The sequence below is a fragment of the Budorcas taxicolor genome, chromosome 2 (assembly GCF_023091745.1).
Source record: "Budorcas taxicolor isolate Tak-1 chromosome 2, Takin1.1, whole genome shotgun sequence".
In the NCBI taxonomy this organism is placed as follows: Eukaryota; Metazoa; Chordata; class Mammalia; order Artiodactyla; family Bovidae; genus Budorcas; species Budorcas taxicolor.
In genome coordinates, this window is record NC_068911.1 from 1,154,877 (window position 1) to 1,167,365 (window position 12,489).

At 57.7% G+C, this 12,489-nt stretch overlaps 1 protein-coding gene across 2 annotated transcripts in view; it reads left to right on the forward strand.

Moving 5' to 3' along the window:
- SUN1 (Sad1 and UNC84 domain containing 1) overlaps positions 1-12,489 on the forward strand; it is a 41,462-nt gene that overhangs the window by 27,039 nt on the left and 1,934 nt on the right. For both annotated transcript variants that reach the window (XM_052663897.1, XM_052663903.1), the window contains exons 14-23: positions 223-368; positions 1,115-1,291; positions 1,929-2,015; positions 3,023-3,066; positions 4,649-4,784; positions 6,077-6,331; positions 6,869-6,953; positions 9,259-9,374; positions 10,458-10,625; positions 12,252-12,344. In XM_052663897.1, coding sequence (XP_052519857.1) covers positions 223-368; positions 1,115-1,291; positions 1,929-2,015; positions 3,023-3,066; positions 4,649-4,784; positions 6,077-6,331; positions 6,869-6,953; positions 9,259-9,374; positions 10,458-10,625; positions 12,252-12,344 — 1,307 coding nt within the window. The remainder of the gene's footprint in view (positions 1-222; positions 369-1,114; positions 1,292-1,928; positions 2,016-3,022; positions 3,067-4,648; positions 4,785-6,076; positions 6,332-6,868; positions 6,954-9,258; positions 9,375-10,457; positions 10,626-12,251; positions 12,345-12,489) is intronic.

Consider the following 12,489-nt stretch of genomic DNA (forward strand, 5'->3'; position numbering starts at 1 on the left):
CACACGCGTGTGTACAGGTGCTTCTGCAGAGCGTTTACATGTGTGTCATTTGAGCAGTGTGCACACGCGTGTACAGGTGCTTCTGCAGAGCGTTTACATGTGTTATTTGAAGAGCAGTGTGCATACACGCATGTACAGGTGCTTCTGCAGAGCGTTTACATGTGTGTCATTTGAGCAGTGTGCGCACACGCGTGTGTACAGGTGCTTCTTTTCTGCCTTGAGGTGCAGGTATTTCGTTATGGGGCCAGGGTGACGTCCTCTCACTCCTGCCTGTGTTAAACTGGACGCACAGCCACAGAGTGCGGAGAGTGGATGACCCCGGGACCACGCTCACGCCCGCTGCCTCCCACCCCAACCAGCCTCTGCAGGTAATCAGCCAGGGGACCCGCTCCCCTAGCCTTGCAGTCTGTTCTCCCAAGCGAGTCTCTTCATTCCTTGTAAACGGCAGGGCAGTTCAGCTGGGCCCCTTCCCTGTCCTGAACCAGTTCAAGTCAATGCACAGGCCCACCTCAAGGACTGTGTTAGCTCAAGTATCACACGGAGTTTTTGGTTTCCTGGTGCGTATGAAAGTTATGTTTACCTTATGGTACCTTAAGTGTACAATAGCATTACATCTGAAAAAATAAGGTACAGACCTCAATTGAAAATACTTCACTGTTAACAGATGCTAACCATCGTCTCAGCCTTTAATGAATCATATAATGCTTTTGCTGGTGGAGAGTTTGAAATATTTTGAGAATTACCCAAGTGTGATACAGACACAGGAGCACGGCCTCCTCTGTGTAGTTAGGAAGGTGCGTGGACAGAACCTTTGCTTGTGAAAATGCAGTGCCCATGAAGTTCAGTGGAGTTCTGTGTTTCAATTCATCTCATCATTCAGTTCATTTTCACTTAAAAAAAGAGTTTTCACTACTTTGGAAAATGTAGACAGCATAAAGCAGAAACTAAAAACCACCTATAGGCTTCCACGTGGAGGGCCTCCCTAAAGAGGACCGTTTTTCTGTCTGTTCCTTCGGGCTGTGTGAGTTGTAGCTGGCGTTTTCCCATAGCACTCTGCTTCGCTGTCTGGACTTTTCCTGTCTTTTTGTCCCCTGTGGAACCTCTCACTCTCCAGGTTGGCGATGAGGCCTTCCACTGGCATCGGATGAGTGAGGTGGAGAGGCAGGTGGCCACGTTGTCAGGACACTGTCACAGGCACGACGAGAAGCTGGGACAGCTGGTGGCTTTGCTCCAGAAGCTGCAGGCTCGGGTGGACCTGGCGGACAGCAGCAGGGAGGGGGGGTCACCCCCGGTGAGGAGTGTGGGAGGGCGGCGTCTCAAGGGGGCTGGCGCTGGTGGGCTCCCGGGCTCCACAGTGACACGAGGGGGTTCTCAGGCACAGGGAGCAGGTGGGCCCTGCGGTGGCCGGCACTGTGGTGCTCCGGCCACTCCCGAGGAGAAGTCCCGGCTGAGGACAGGGTGGGGCAGGCGGAGAGGCCTGTGGGTGTCGCCCAGGAGCTGGGGCAGGCTGCAGCTGGGCACACGGCTGTCCCTGACCTGCAGGTATTCTGTGAGTGGATTGAACACAGTCGCGTGAAATTTTACGGTCACTGAACTGAAAGTTTGCTCAGAGCCGTTATTTAAAATACTTCAAGATCATGAGATAGTTAAGAGCAACTACTAGTCCTTATGGAACCATGAGCTTATATATATATGTATGTTTCTTGTCTCTTCTGTCTGGTTCTCAACGAAAGGATTGTCAGCCCTTTTTCCTGAAAACCACTGTAGGGCAGGGTTCAGACCCAGAACTTAGACCTAGAGAAGATGTCCTCCCTGCGGGGTGCTGTGGCGGGCTGTGCTGTGGAGGAACGGCACGGCCTGGCTGACAGGTTTGGGCTTATTTGATGCTTAATTTTCTCTACTATTTTTCATTAATTTTCCCTTTCAAGGCTGACTATGTGGCGCTCCACCAAGAGCATGAATTTCGCATCTCCAGCCTGGAAGATGTACTTGGAGAACTGACAGAAAGATCTGAGGTATATTCATGCTCTTGACCTCCCACTTCTGGCCCCAGCAGCGCGGTTTCCTTGACAAAAGTCAGCAGGCGTCCTGTGTCCGCATCCGCAGCCCGTCTGGAGGTGCTGCCGCGGCGCGTTGGCTGCCGTCCTCTGTGAGACTGAAGAGCAGCGTTTCTGACCTGCCCCCGCTTCCCTGGGTGGCTCCGGCGTGCGTTAGTGCTTGCCACGCGTGTCCAGCTCACGGGCTCCAAGCCATCTTTTAGAGGGGAAGGGTCTGAGCCAGGCGTGGGGTGGGGCAGGCTCGCCTCGCTGTCTCCCACCTCTGCAGGCTGAGTGTCTGTGGACGGGGACAGGAGCAGCACCCTGACCCTTCTGCAGAGGGATTTTCTGGGGGACGTCTGCTCTCGTCAGGTGTTGAAGAGGCCGAGAGAGGAGGCCCGGGGGCGCCGAGAGGGGGTGGAGCTGCTGCCTCAGGGGAGACCGTGGCCCTCAGGGCGGGGCTGGCCGCACACAGCAACCAAGGCAGAGGGTTTGCTTTGCTCATCGGTTGGAAGTTTCCATGGCCCCCCGCGGGAGAGCCCGCGGCTGTCCCACACGTGTCGCCACCGCGGAGCGGGGCCCTGGTCCAGTTATGACCTGTGAACGGCTGTGAACAAACCGTGTTAATGAGGGAGGCACGGCTTCATGTGTGAACCTGACACCTGCTCCTCCGCACCCTGCCACGCTTAAGGCACTCGCTGGGGCTGGCGGAGTCTGGCTTCGTGGCCTGGGTACTGGTTACGGGAGCTGCTTAGTTTGAAAATCTGTCAGGCTGCTCCCAGGTGAACTGTGCCCCTCAGAATGGACACTGTGTGTCTTTTAAAGTCTGTTGTGGAAAGTAAAGTGAAAGGGCTGGGCTTCAAATTAAGGGGGAGAATCCCAGATAAATGTGCGTCTTCCTGTTTACACGTATGTAGTCATGTATGTGACTTCCTGGAAAGCTGGTGCATAACTTGTGTACCTAAACAGTTTCTCAATCGTTTTAGGCCGTCCAGAAGGAGCTAGAGCAGGCCAGGCTAAGAGCAGCCAGGTAGGACATTTCACGTAATTCCCTCCCGCCTGACTCTCCTGGCCTCCTCGGTGTCCCGTGGGCCGCACCGCCTCAGCACGGGAGTGACGGGGCTGTGTCAGCTGCAGCCGCTGTCTTCCTGGGAGGCTCTCAGGGCACCTGAGGAGGGAGGAGGGAGGAGGGGGGGGGGCCTTGTTGCCATCCACCTCCACGCAGCACCGAAGACGCGGGGCCCTGTGTGCTCTGGGGAGCCTCCCTCCCTGGACGCGCCTTGGAGGGCCACCCCGGGGTAAGGAGCGGCCGTGGGCTTACAGCCGGGTGTGGTGGGCCTCCTGCCGGGGCCTCTGCTCGCCCCAGGGCCCCGCAGTGCAACCCTGGGCCCTGCTCGGCAGCCCCTCGAGGAGACCTGCCTTGTGAGCCCTGGCCTCTCGGCAGCTCCCAGGGTGCTGTGTCGGGTCCTCACAGCCTGCGTGCTTCTCCGCACGTTCGGTGCCCTCGGCCACGCGGCGCCTCCCTGCCTGCGAGCCTCAGAGCTGCCCGTCTTCTTCACACCCTGGGCCTTGTCACCCTGGCTCTCCCGCCCCTGTTGCCCTTGTTACTCCAGTAACTCACTCGGACGCGAACAGGTGGGAGCCCTGACCTCCAGTCTTCCTGTCTCTGGCCCCAGGGTGTCTGTGGGTCCTGTGTCGTGATTTTAGGCCTCAGGACAGTGGGCATGGCAGGCCTTCTAACTCATGCAGGGCCTTTACGAGCCAGAGCCCTCTGACAGAACCGTGCAGACCCGCAGTGCTCACCCCGGAGGGCCCTCTCGTGAGACTCGAACTGTTGGTGTCTCCACACAATGGCACCTGCCTGTAAACAAGATAAATAGAACTCTGCTGCTGCTGCTGCTGAGTCGCTTCAGTCGTGCCCGACTCTGTGCGGCCCCATAGATGGCAGCCCACCAGGCTCCCCCGTCCCTGGGGTTCTCCAGGCAGGAGCCCTGGAGTGGGTGCCATTTCCTTCTCCAAAATAGAACACTAGCGTTTCATAACATAGGGTGGCTGCATTGAAACAGGACCGTTAGAGCCCTGAAGCCATGTCTTTAGTTTCGTTTTCTCTTCCAGTAGCGTGAAAAATTCATACTTCATGATGATGACCAATAAACACAGCCTCGTTCATGAGTTTATGAAGTCTTTCAGAATTTTAAGGAGATGGGGGTAGGTTTTACATATTAAATGGTGTATAGGAGGTGCCCACCCCCAAGTGGAGGCGTAACCACTGCTGACAGCGGATCCGGCCCCCGCCCGCACACTGTCCTGAGGCCTAAAATCACGACACAGGACCCACAGACACTGGGGCCAGAGACAGGAACACTGGAGGTCAGAGCTCCCCGCTGTTCGCGTCCAAGTGAGTTACTGGAGTAACAGAAGGGCAACAGAGGCGGGAGAGCCAGGCTGACGAAACCGAGTGTGTGTGGTGTGTGCACCGACGTTGAGGTGGGAACGGTCTCTGGGCCCTTGACTTGAACCTTCCGTGTGCTGGGGGCAGGGGTGCGCTGCCAGCCGCCCTGCCTGTCACGGGGCCTCTCCCCGACGGCACTGTCTGTCGTCCTTCCCTGCAGTGGAGCTGGTGAGGAGCAGCGCCTGCCTGCGCTGGTCGGGCGTCTGGAGCAGGAGCTGGGGCGCCTGAAGGCGGACTTGTCCAGCTGGCAGCGAGGGCAGGCCAGCTGTGAGACGGTGGAGGCCGTCCGTGAAAAGGCAAGTGCCTCAGCTTTTATGTTTGTCATGGAAAATAGAGACACTGAGTTGGTGTCTTAAGTTTTTTTAATTTCAACTTTGTTTAAAATTTTTATCTTACTATGTATGAAGCTTTTTGAACATTTTAAATGAAATTAAAAATTCAGCTCCCCTCAAATTCCCTCCATTCCAGTGACACGAGGTGTGGGTGCCGGGCCTATCTTGCCCTCCAAGGGCGCGCCCGTATGGTGGGGGGCAGTTTGTCTGTCTGTCTCCAGAGCAGACACTGGTGCCGCACATCTGCGCGTCAGGACGTGGCGTCGGGGCCGCCCATGCTCAGAGCTGCGGGCGGTGAGGGCAGATGCTGCAGAGGCGCAGGCCCTGCTGAGCTGGGCAGGCAGGCACCGATAAATACGTGAACACCTGTCAGAGCACACAACGGCTCCGGTGAAACAGGACTGTTGGAGCCCTGAAGCTGTGTGGTTTTGGTTTAGTCGGTCACTAGATTCAGCCCAGCTGGGCAGGCGACCCGTCTCCCTGAGTGGGTGTGCAGGTCGCTTGAACACCCGCTCCTCGGTCCCCAGGTTGGTGAGGGGGTGGCCGTCCCTGCAGGGGGCCTGGGGGACAGGGGCCTGCAGCCTCCTGGGGGAAGGCCCTGAGACAGTCATGGGTTGCAGAGACTTTGTCTTGGGGACAGGCAGCCCCGCTCTTGGGACCCGGGTACAGAGGTCAAAGAGCCCACGCGGGGGCCACGGACACGCGGGGCCACGGACACGCGTGCAGTGTGGTGACGTCAGTGCTGAGGTGCCCCGAGGCGGGGCACGTCACGGGGACGTCACAGGGGCTGCGCTTTCCCAGGGGCTTCTGCCCCGAGCTCGCTCTCTGTGGAGCCTGAAAAGGAGCGTGTGCTCGCCGTGGTGTCTGTGTAGAAGCACCGCCCCGGGATGCTTCCTCCCTGCGTAAAGTCACCTCTGCAGTTGTGTATGGGACTGTTAGCTTCTCAGACTGAATTTGAAGACGGGGCCCTGTCGTCTCTGCACCTCCCTCACCTGGGGCGCGGCCCCCTCCAGCCCCCTCTTTGGGCAGCCAGGGCGCCCAGACTTGCTTACCTCTATCCCTGCTCCTTGAATGTGTCCCAGCGTCGTTGGAGGCTCTTAAATCTTGTACGAGAGGGAAGAGCTGTGTCGCGCCTCTGCCATGGGTTCTGGTCAGCTGTGTGGTCTTTTCCGGGTGTGGAAGGGGATTGAGTGAAGAGTTGAAAAGATTCATCTGAAACGATAGATTCACGTGATCCTCACCAATGGTGCTTCTAGGTGGATGTCCAGATCAGAGAGACTCTCAGACTCATTTTCTCTGGGGATGAGCACGATGCTTCTGCCGACTGGCTGCTCCAGAAGCTGTCTGCTCAGTTTGTGAGCAGGGATGACGTGCAGGCTTTGCTACGAGACCTAGAGCTGCAGGTCCTGAGGAACATCACGCACCACATTTCTGCGACAAGACAGATGCCAGCCTCCGAGGCTGTAGTGTCTGCTGTGAGCGGAGCAGGCGTTCCGGGGATAACAGAAGCGGTGAGTAGGCGACCAGTGTTTCCGTCACGTGGCGATGACACTGCCCGTGTAGGTGTCAGGCTAGCAGGTGCTGCTGCCCTGTTCTGGGGATGGTCCCTGAAGGGTGTGACGAGGGTGTAGGAAGCGCTCGACTCCAAGCAGGTGTGGGGGGCACGCTTCCTGCTGCCACACTACTTCTTGGAAGTATCACATTTTACACTTTATTGATCTTCTTGTCCCAAAGATTTTGCCTGCCTGGGTGGCCACATGCCTTCTGGAATTACACAGAAATGTCCCATAGTCGGTCCCAGTCGCCGTCTCTGATGCTGTCCCTTGCTTGTCCATTTTTTATGGCGCCAGGGGCTCTGGCTCTGAGCCTTTTGTGCTGTGTCTGAGCCTGGGTGTCTAGCTTTGGCCCTCCCGCCAAGGTCCCCGCGGTCACAAGCAGGACTCGAGTCTGGCGTTGCTGAGGCGCCCACATAGAGCTGACTGCAAGTCTGTCTCTGTCACTAACGTGTGAGTCTTGTCTCTGCTCCTGTGGGCGCCGCCTCTGCCCAGGAAGCACGGGTCATCGTGAACAACGCCCTGAAGCTGTACTCCCAGGACAAGACGGGCATGGTGGACTTCGCCCTGGAGTCCGGGGGTGAGTGCCCGACTCCTCGGTCAAGAGCAGGGGCGGGGGCGTGGGAGATCGCACAACGGCCCGAGGGGGAGCGGGACTCCCGCCGCGCCCCTGGGGTCTGCTGGAGGCGGGCCAGCTCCCCCGGAGCGCGGGCTGTGGGGTGCGTGGCCAGACGACGAGCGGCAGCAGAACCCCAGAACTACTGATTGCTCACTCACAGTCTTGTGTGTTGTAAAGGGTGTGGGTTTTTAAAGTGTAGAAGCCCACTGACTGTAGGGTATTTTCCAAACTGTCCCAGGACAGTAGTGCTCCGTCAGCCACGTGCAGGCCCGCTGGGGGCGTCGGGAACACAGCAGTGAATCAGACAGTCCTTGCCCCCCAGAACCTCCTCTGCAGGGGGAGACAGATGACAGAAGAATGGCCATTACTGTGCCAGAAGCCACAGCTGGTGGGTGGGAAGGACGGGCACCGTTCCGGCTTCTCAGGAAGGCTGGTCGGAGGTGCTGCTGGACGTGGCCCTGGGCCAGGTGCACTGGAAGGGCCAGCCTGTGGTTCAGCGAGGCGGCGAGCCCAGGGACCTCTGTCACCAGCCCTCGGTGACCTCCAGGACAGCACCCGGGGTCACGCGGGACGCGTGTGAAAACAGGAGTGGCATTACGTCAGCTCAGGGAGCGTTTGGCAGCAGACGTGTTGGAGAAAATCCTGGTTTTCTGAACGTTTAGGGTCTCTTGGAGGAAGGGAGGTTCTTGGCACACGCCAGTAACCGTGTAGCACCTGTGGGAGGGCTGAGGGCAGCTGGCAGGGCGCGGGCGGGGCCGGGGGCCTCCCCTCACTCACCCTCACGGGCTCTTGCTCCTGCCAAAGGCAGCCAGGTTCTGCCAGCGTGCAAAAGCTGCTCGCTGTGCGTCGGGTGCTTAGACTATTTAGACTATTAAGTGATTTTAGTTTTGTGTCTGAAATTCAGTGGTTTCTGAGGAAACTTTGACAACTCAGAGACATCACATGACTTTTACCGGTTCGGTGGGACCAGTAGTTGCCATGTTTTCTTAGAGATGTAAGTCCTCACAGGTTGGTATGTCATTGATTGAGAATTCTCATCATCCCGAGAAGGCTGAACTGAATGTTCTGTTACTGAACAAAGCATTTATTGGCTCTTCTGAAGTGAAAAAACGGAGTCACTGGATTTGAGGAGACACTTTTTTAGATAAAGAATTCAGATGCTTGGACCTGCTGATCAGCTAGAGCAAAACCATGGTATTCTCTTGTTTAAAATTTTGTCCTATTGGGAGGTGAGCAGCCCCAAGAGGGAGCGGGGCTGTGTCTGCCGGCGTCCCCGGGGTGGTGGCGTGCATCTGGCCGAGGCGCTGCTGGCTGCAAGCGGACAGACGGCTCGGGACTGCTCGGACTTATTAATCACATACTTATTTTCTTCTCAGTTCACTTGAGTTGCTGTTTGTTCCCACACCAACTCATTTTGACCTGCTTTGGCACCAACATCCTATCCCATTTCCTATTGAGAGGCAAATTGGACTTTTTTTTAACATTTTTATTATTGTAATTACTGAGATATAATTCATACAACAGGCTTCTCCATTTTCAAGTGTACAGTTGGGTGGCTTTTAGTATTCTTGCCATGTTACAGCAGTCACCACTATCTACTTCCAGGACGTTTTTGTTTATTTCCAAATAGAAATCCTGTCCTATGAGACACTTCCCATCACCCCAGCAATAAGGAGGCTGTCTGAAAACTCCCCTGTCAGGCAATGCTGATGCCCGGTTAGATTCTTTATTTCAAAATGAGAACAAAAGTTCACTCAGCATCACCGCCCCCATCGTGGCGGGCGGGGAGCCCAGTGTCTTGTTGGCGTTAGGACTGTGTGTCTTGAAACATTTCTGAACTGTTGACTCTGAATTTGGGAAAAGTAAAATTAGGACTGGAGGGGCTCCCCGGCAGTCCAGCAGTGAAAAATGCGCCGTGCAGTGCAGGGCACACGGCTCGATCCCTGGTCGGGACGACCCCGCACGCCACAGAGCAGCTAGGCCTGAGCGCCGCAGCTGCGAAGTCTTTGCTCCGGAGCCCGCACGCCACAGCTGGGGGGCCAAGCACAGCCGCGAATGAGCCTCCCCAGTGCTGCAGCTAGACCCCGTCAGGCACATAAATGAACATTTGAAAAGTAAGGCTGGAGCTGGTCTTCATGTGAGATTATTTACAGGACTAGAAACCTGAGAATTTTTAGAACACTACAACCAGATCCCTAAGGTGGGAGTGATGCTGCTTCTGAAACAGTAGGATGAGACGCTGAGCCGCGTCTCCGCTCTGCTGCAGGGGGGAGCGTCTTGAGTACCCGCTGCTCCGAGACATACGAGACCAAGACCGCACTCATCAGCCTGTTCGGTGTGCCGCTCTGGTACTTCTCCCAGTCGCCCCGCGTGGCCATCCAGGTGAGCAGGCGTCCGGGCCGCCGCGTGCGTGTCCTGGCCTTGAGCAGGCGTGGTGCCGCTGTGACCATTTGGGGGTGTGTGCATTCTGCTTCCACAGAGTTGTAGGGTGGAGCGTGCAAGTCCCAAGTCCGCGGTCCAGGGTGTGCCTCACGCGGCAGCTCGGGACCCAGGAGCAGAGTCCCACACCTCACGGGCCCCGTCATCCCCGCTCACTCAGAGGCGATTTCTGACGCCTCTGCTGGCTCGGCTTGTTTCTGGACTTGGCGCAGGCGAGGCTGCCCGTGCCATCCTGTGCTGGGCCTCACGGTCTCTCAGGGGTGTCCCCTATGGCTCAGACCCAGGCCTGTCTGAGAGGGCACAGCCTGGCTTGCCCCTGGGAAGCCTGGCCTCTCTGCAGGCTGGAAGGACCCTGCCGGGGACCCAGAGCCCCAGGCGCAGTGCGGGCGGCTGGTGCGCTTGGAGAGGCGGAGACGCACACGGGGTGCCGGGGTGGACAGGAGGTGGTCCCGGCCTCTGGACGGCAGGCCCCGGGTGAGGGCTGCGGGCCCTCCGCCGCAGTACAAGCCCTCTCTCGAGGGGAGCTCTCTGCCTCTGTCATCTGGGGCTGTGTCCACACACAGGGCGTGAACGTGGGCTCCCCGTTCAGCCGGAGGGTGGCTGCGTCCCGCTGCTCTGGGCTCAGCACGTGGGGCGTGCACCCCCAGCACAGAGCGGGTTTTGTCTGGTGGGGATTATGGTCTGTCTGCGACGTGAGAGGTGGTGACAGGTGTCGGTCGAATTGTGCTTTCCTGTTGCTCTGGGAACGGAGTCTCTCCCTGAGCCCGAGGCGCTCGCAGCGCTGCGTGCCGCCCATTCCCGCAGGCTCGCCTGACTGGGCGCTCACCTCGCACTGCGCACGTGGCCCTGTGGGGTGAAGCCACAGATGCCTTTCCTCGCTTCCTATTTCTGATTTTACGCGTGACCATTTCTTACCAGCAGAAATTCTGTGGCTGTTTTCAGTATCAGCCAGTCTTCTCTCGCGGCTCCTGCTTGAAGCGGCAGGAGCTTGTTGAGCGTTAAGTGTGAGTGTTTTCCTCTCCCCAGCCTGACATCTACCCAGGGAACTGCTGGGCGTTCAGAGGCTCCCAGGGGTACCTGGTGGTGAGGCTGTCAATGACGATCCACCCGACCGCCTTCACCCTGGAGCACATACCAAAGACACTGTCACCCACGGGCAGCATCACCAGCGCCCCCAAGGACTTTGCGGTTTACGTGAGTGCGCCCGAACCCCGAGACCCCGCCTCAGCCCTCTGGGAACCTCCCAGACATGAGCCCCGAGAAGGCTGGGACATGAGTATGCTACCGGTGTTGCCCCTTTTGTCCTCCCCTCTGCCCGCTGACGTGGACGGAGACGTTCCCAGACCTCTCCAGGGACGGGGGCTGCGGGAGGACGCGCCTCTCATCGCGCAGCTGTGCAGTCTGACTGCGGTGTGCAGACAGTGCGGGTGCTGGGGAGAGGACGTCCGGGGTCCCAGCGCCTCGGACGCCACCGTCAACACTGGCATTTCCCACGACAGCGGCAGCTGAGGGGCTTCCCCGCCGTCCAGCGGGCAGGCTGTGGCTCTGCTGCCGGGCCCAGGCCCCAATTGGGAACTAAGATCCCACAAGCTGCATAGCTTGGCAGAAAAAATGCACAGTCTGAGGCAACACCATTCATAAAATTTCACTTCTCACCCTGAAAGAGCAAGTTGACCCTAAGAATCTGTCCGTGGCAGTGAGCGTCAGCGTATGCGTTTCAGCAGCATCTGGCGCCTGGGTACACTGGAGCACCTCCTGCCGCTGCGCACTGGGCCGCTTACCCAGAGTGCCCTGTCCACGTGCCAGCTTCCCCAAAGTTTCTTCCCTCTCCGGTGACTCCGCAGAAAGACACTCGGGCAGCGGGAGGCTTCGGGGGTGCGAGGGGCCTTTGATCCTTCGGACCGCGTGTGCTGTTAGCCTGAGAGGCGCTCCTCACCTCGCAGGCCCCTTTCTGGGTCTTAAGTCTCCACTGGCCTGATGGCTCTTATTTTAATCTTCGTGACTGTGTGTTTCACACGCGTGTTTCCTTTTTTTGTAGAGTCTAGTTTAGTCTGTCTTTCTTTATCTTTTGATATCTTAGTTTCCTTATGAACATTTTAGCTTCTTAATATAAAAATATGGATCATGAGTCATTCTGTTAGATATACTTCCTCCTGTGGGGTCCTAATTCCATATTTAGTTACGCCTGATCATCACCTGTGATTTCTTCCATGCCATTTTTACACCTGGAAAGTCCTTTTTCCTTTTATGAAACAGACATCTAAATAGTCACTTGTTTCCTACTGGTTGCTTTTTTATTGTGGTAGAATACACAGAGCGTAAGCTTAGCATCTTAAGCCTGAGTGCGCAGTTCAGGGGTCTTAGGCGCATTCACCCTGTGGAAAGCCGTCACCACCGTCATCTCCTGGGCTCCCTCATCTTCCCAAACGGAGACGGTCTCCACAGACACTGACTGCCGTCCCTCACCCACCGTCCTCTTTCTGGCAGTGAGCTGACCTCACTCTGCTGGCCTCCTCTCCCGCACTCGTCAGGTGCCCTGGGGCTCCACTCTGGAGTGTGGAGGGCGGCATCAGGCCACGTGGCTGTCTGCCTGGTCAGCTCGCCCTCTCCCAGCCTGTTTTCCTGACCCATATAACGGGAAGCAGCGCCTGCATCACAGGCTTTGTGGCCTGTGAGGCGCGCATAGCAGTGTCCAGCGCACGGCAGGCCTCCCTGGGAGGGCCTTCGCCTGCTTTAATGGAAACGTGGCCCCCAGCCCAGCCCAGCCCACCACCACATGGTCTCTTCCCTTTACTCAGTGACCAGATGGCTCTGTTTCAGGGGTTGGAGAACGAGTATCAGGAGGAAGGGCAGCCCCTGGGACGGTTCACCTACGACCAGGAAGGGGAGTCTCTCCAGATGTTCGCGGCCCCGGTAAGGACCTCGTGCTTCCTGCACATCCCGGGCTCCCTTGCCACGGTCCCGGCCTCAGGACCCACAGACACTTAGAGGACCGCCCACGGGGCGTGAGGGCCAGCCCCCGAGGCAGCGGGCCCGCGCCTCCCAGCGCCTCCGGCCG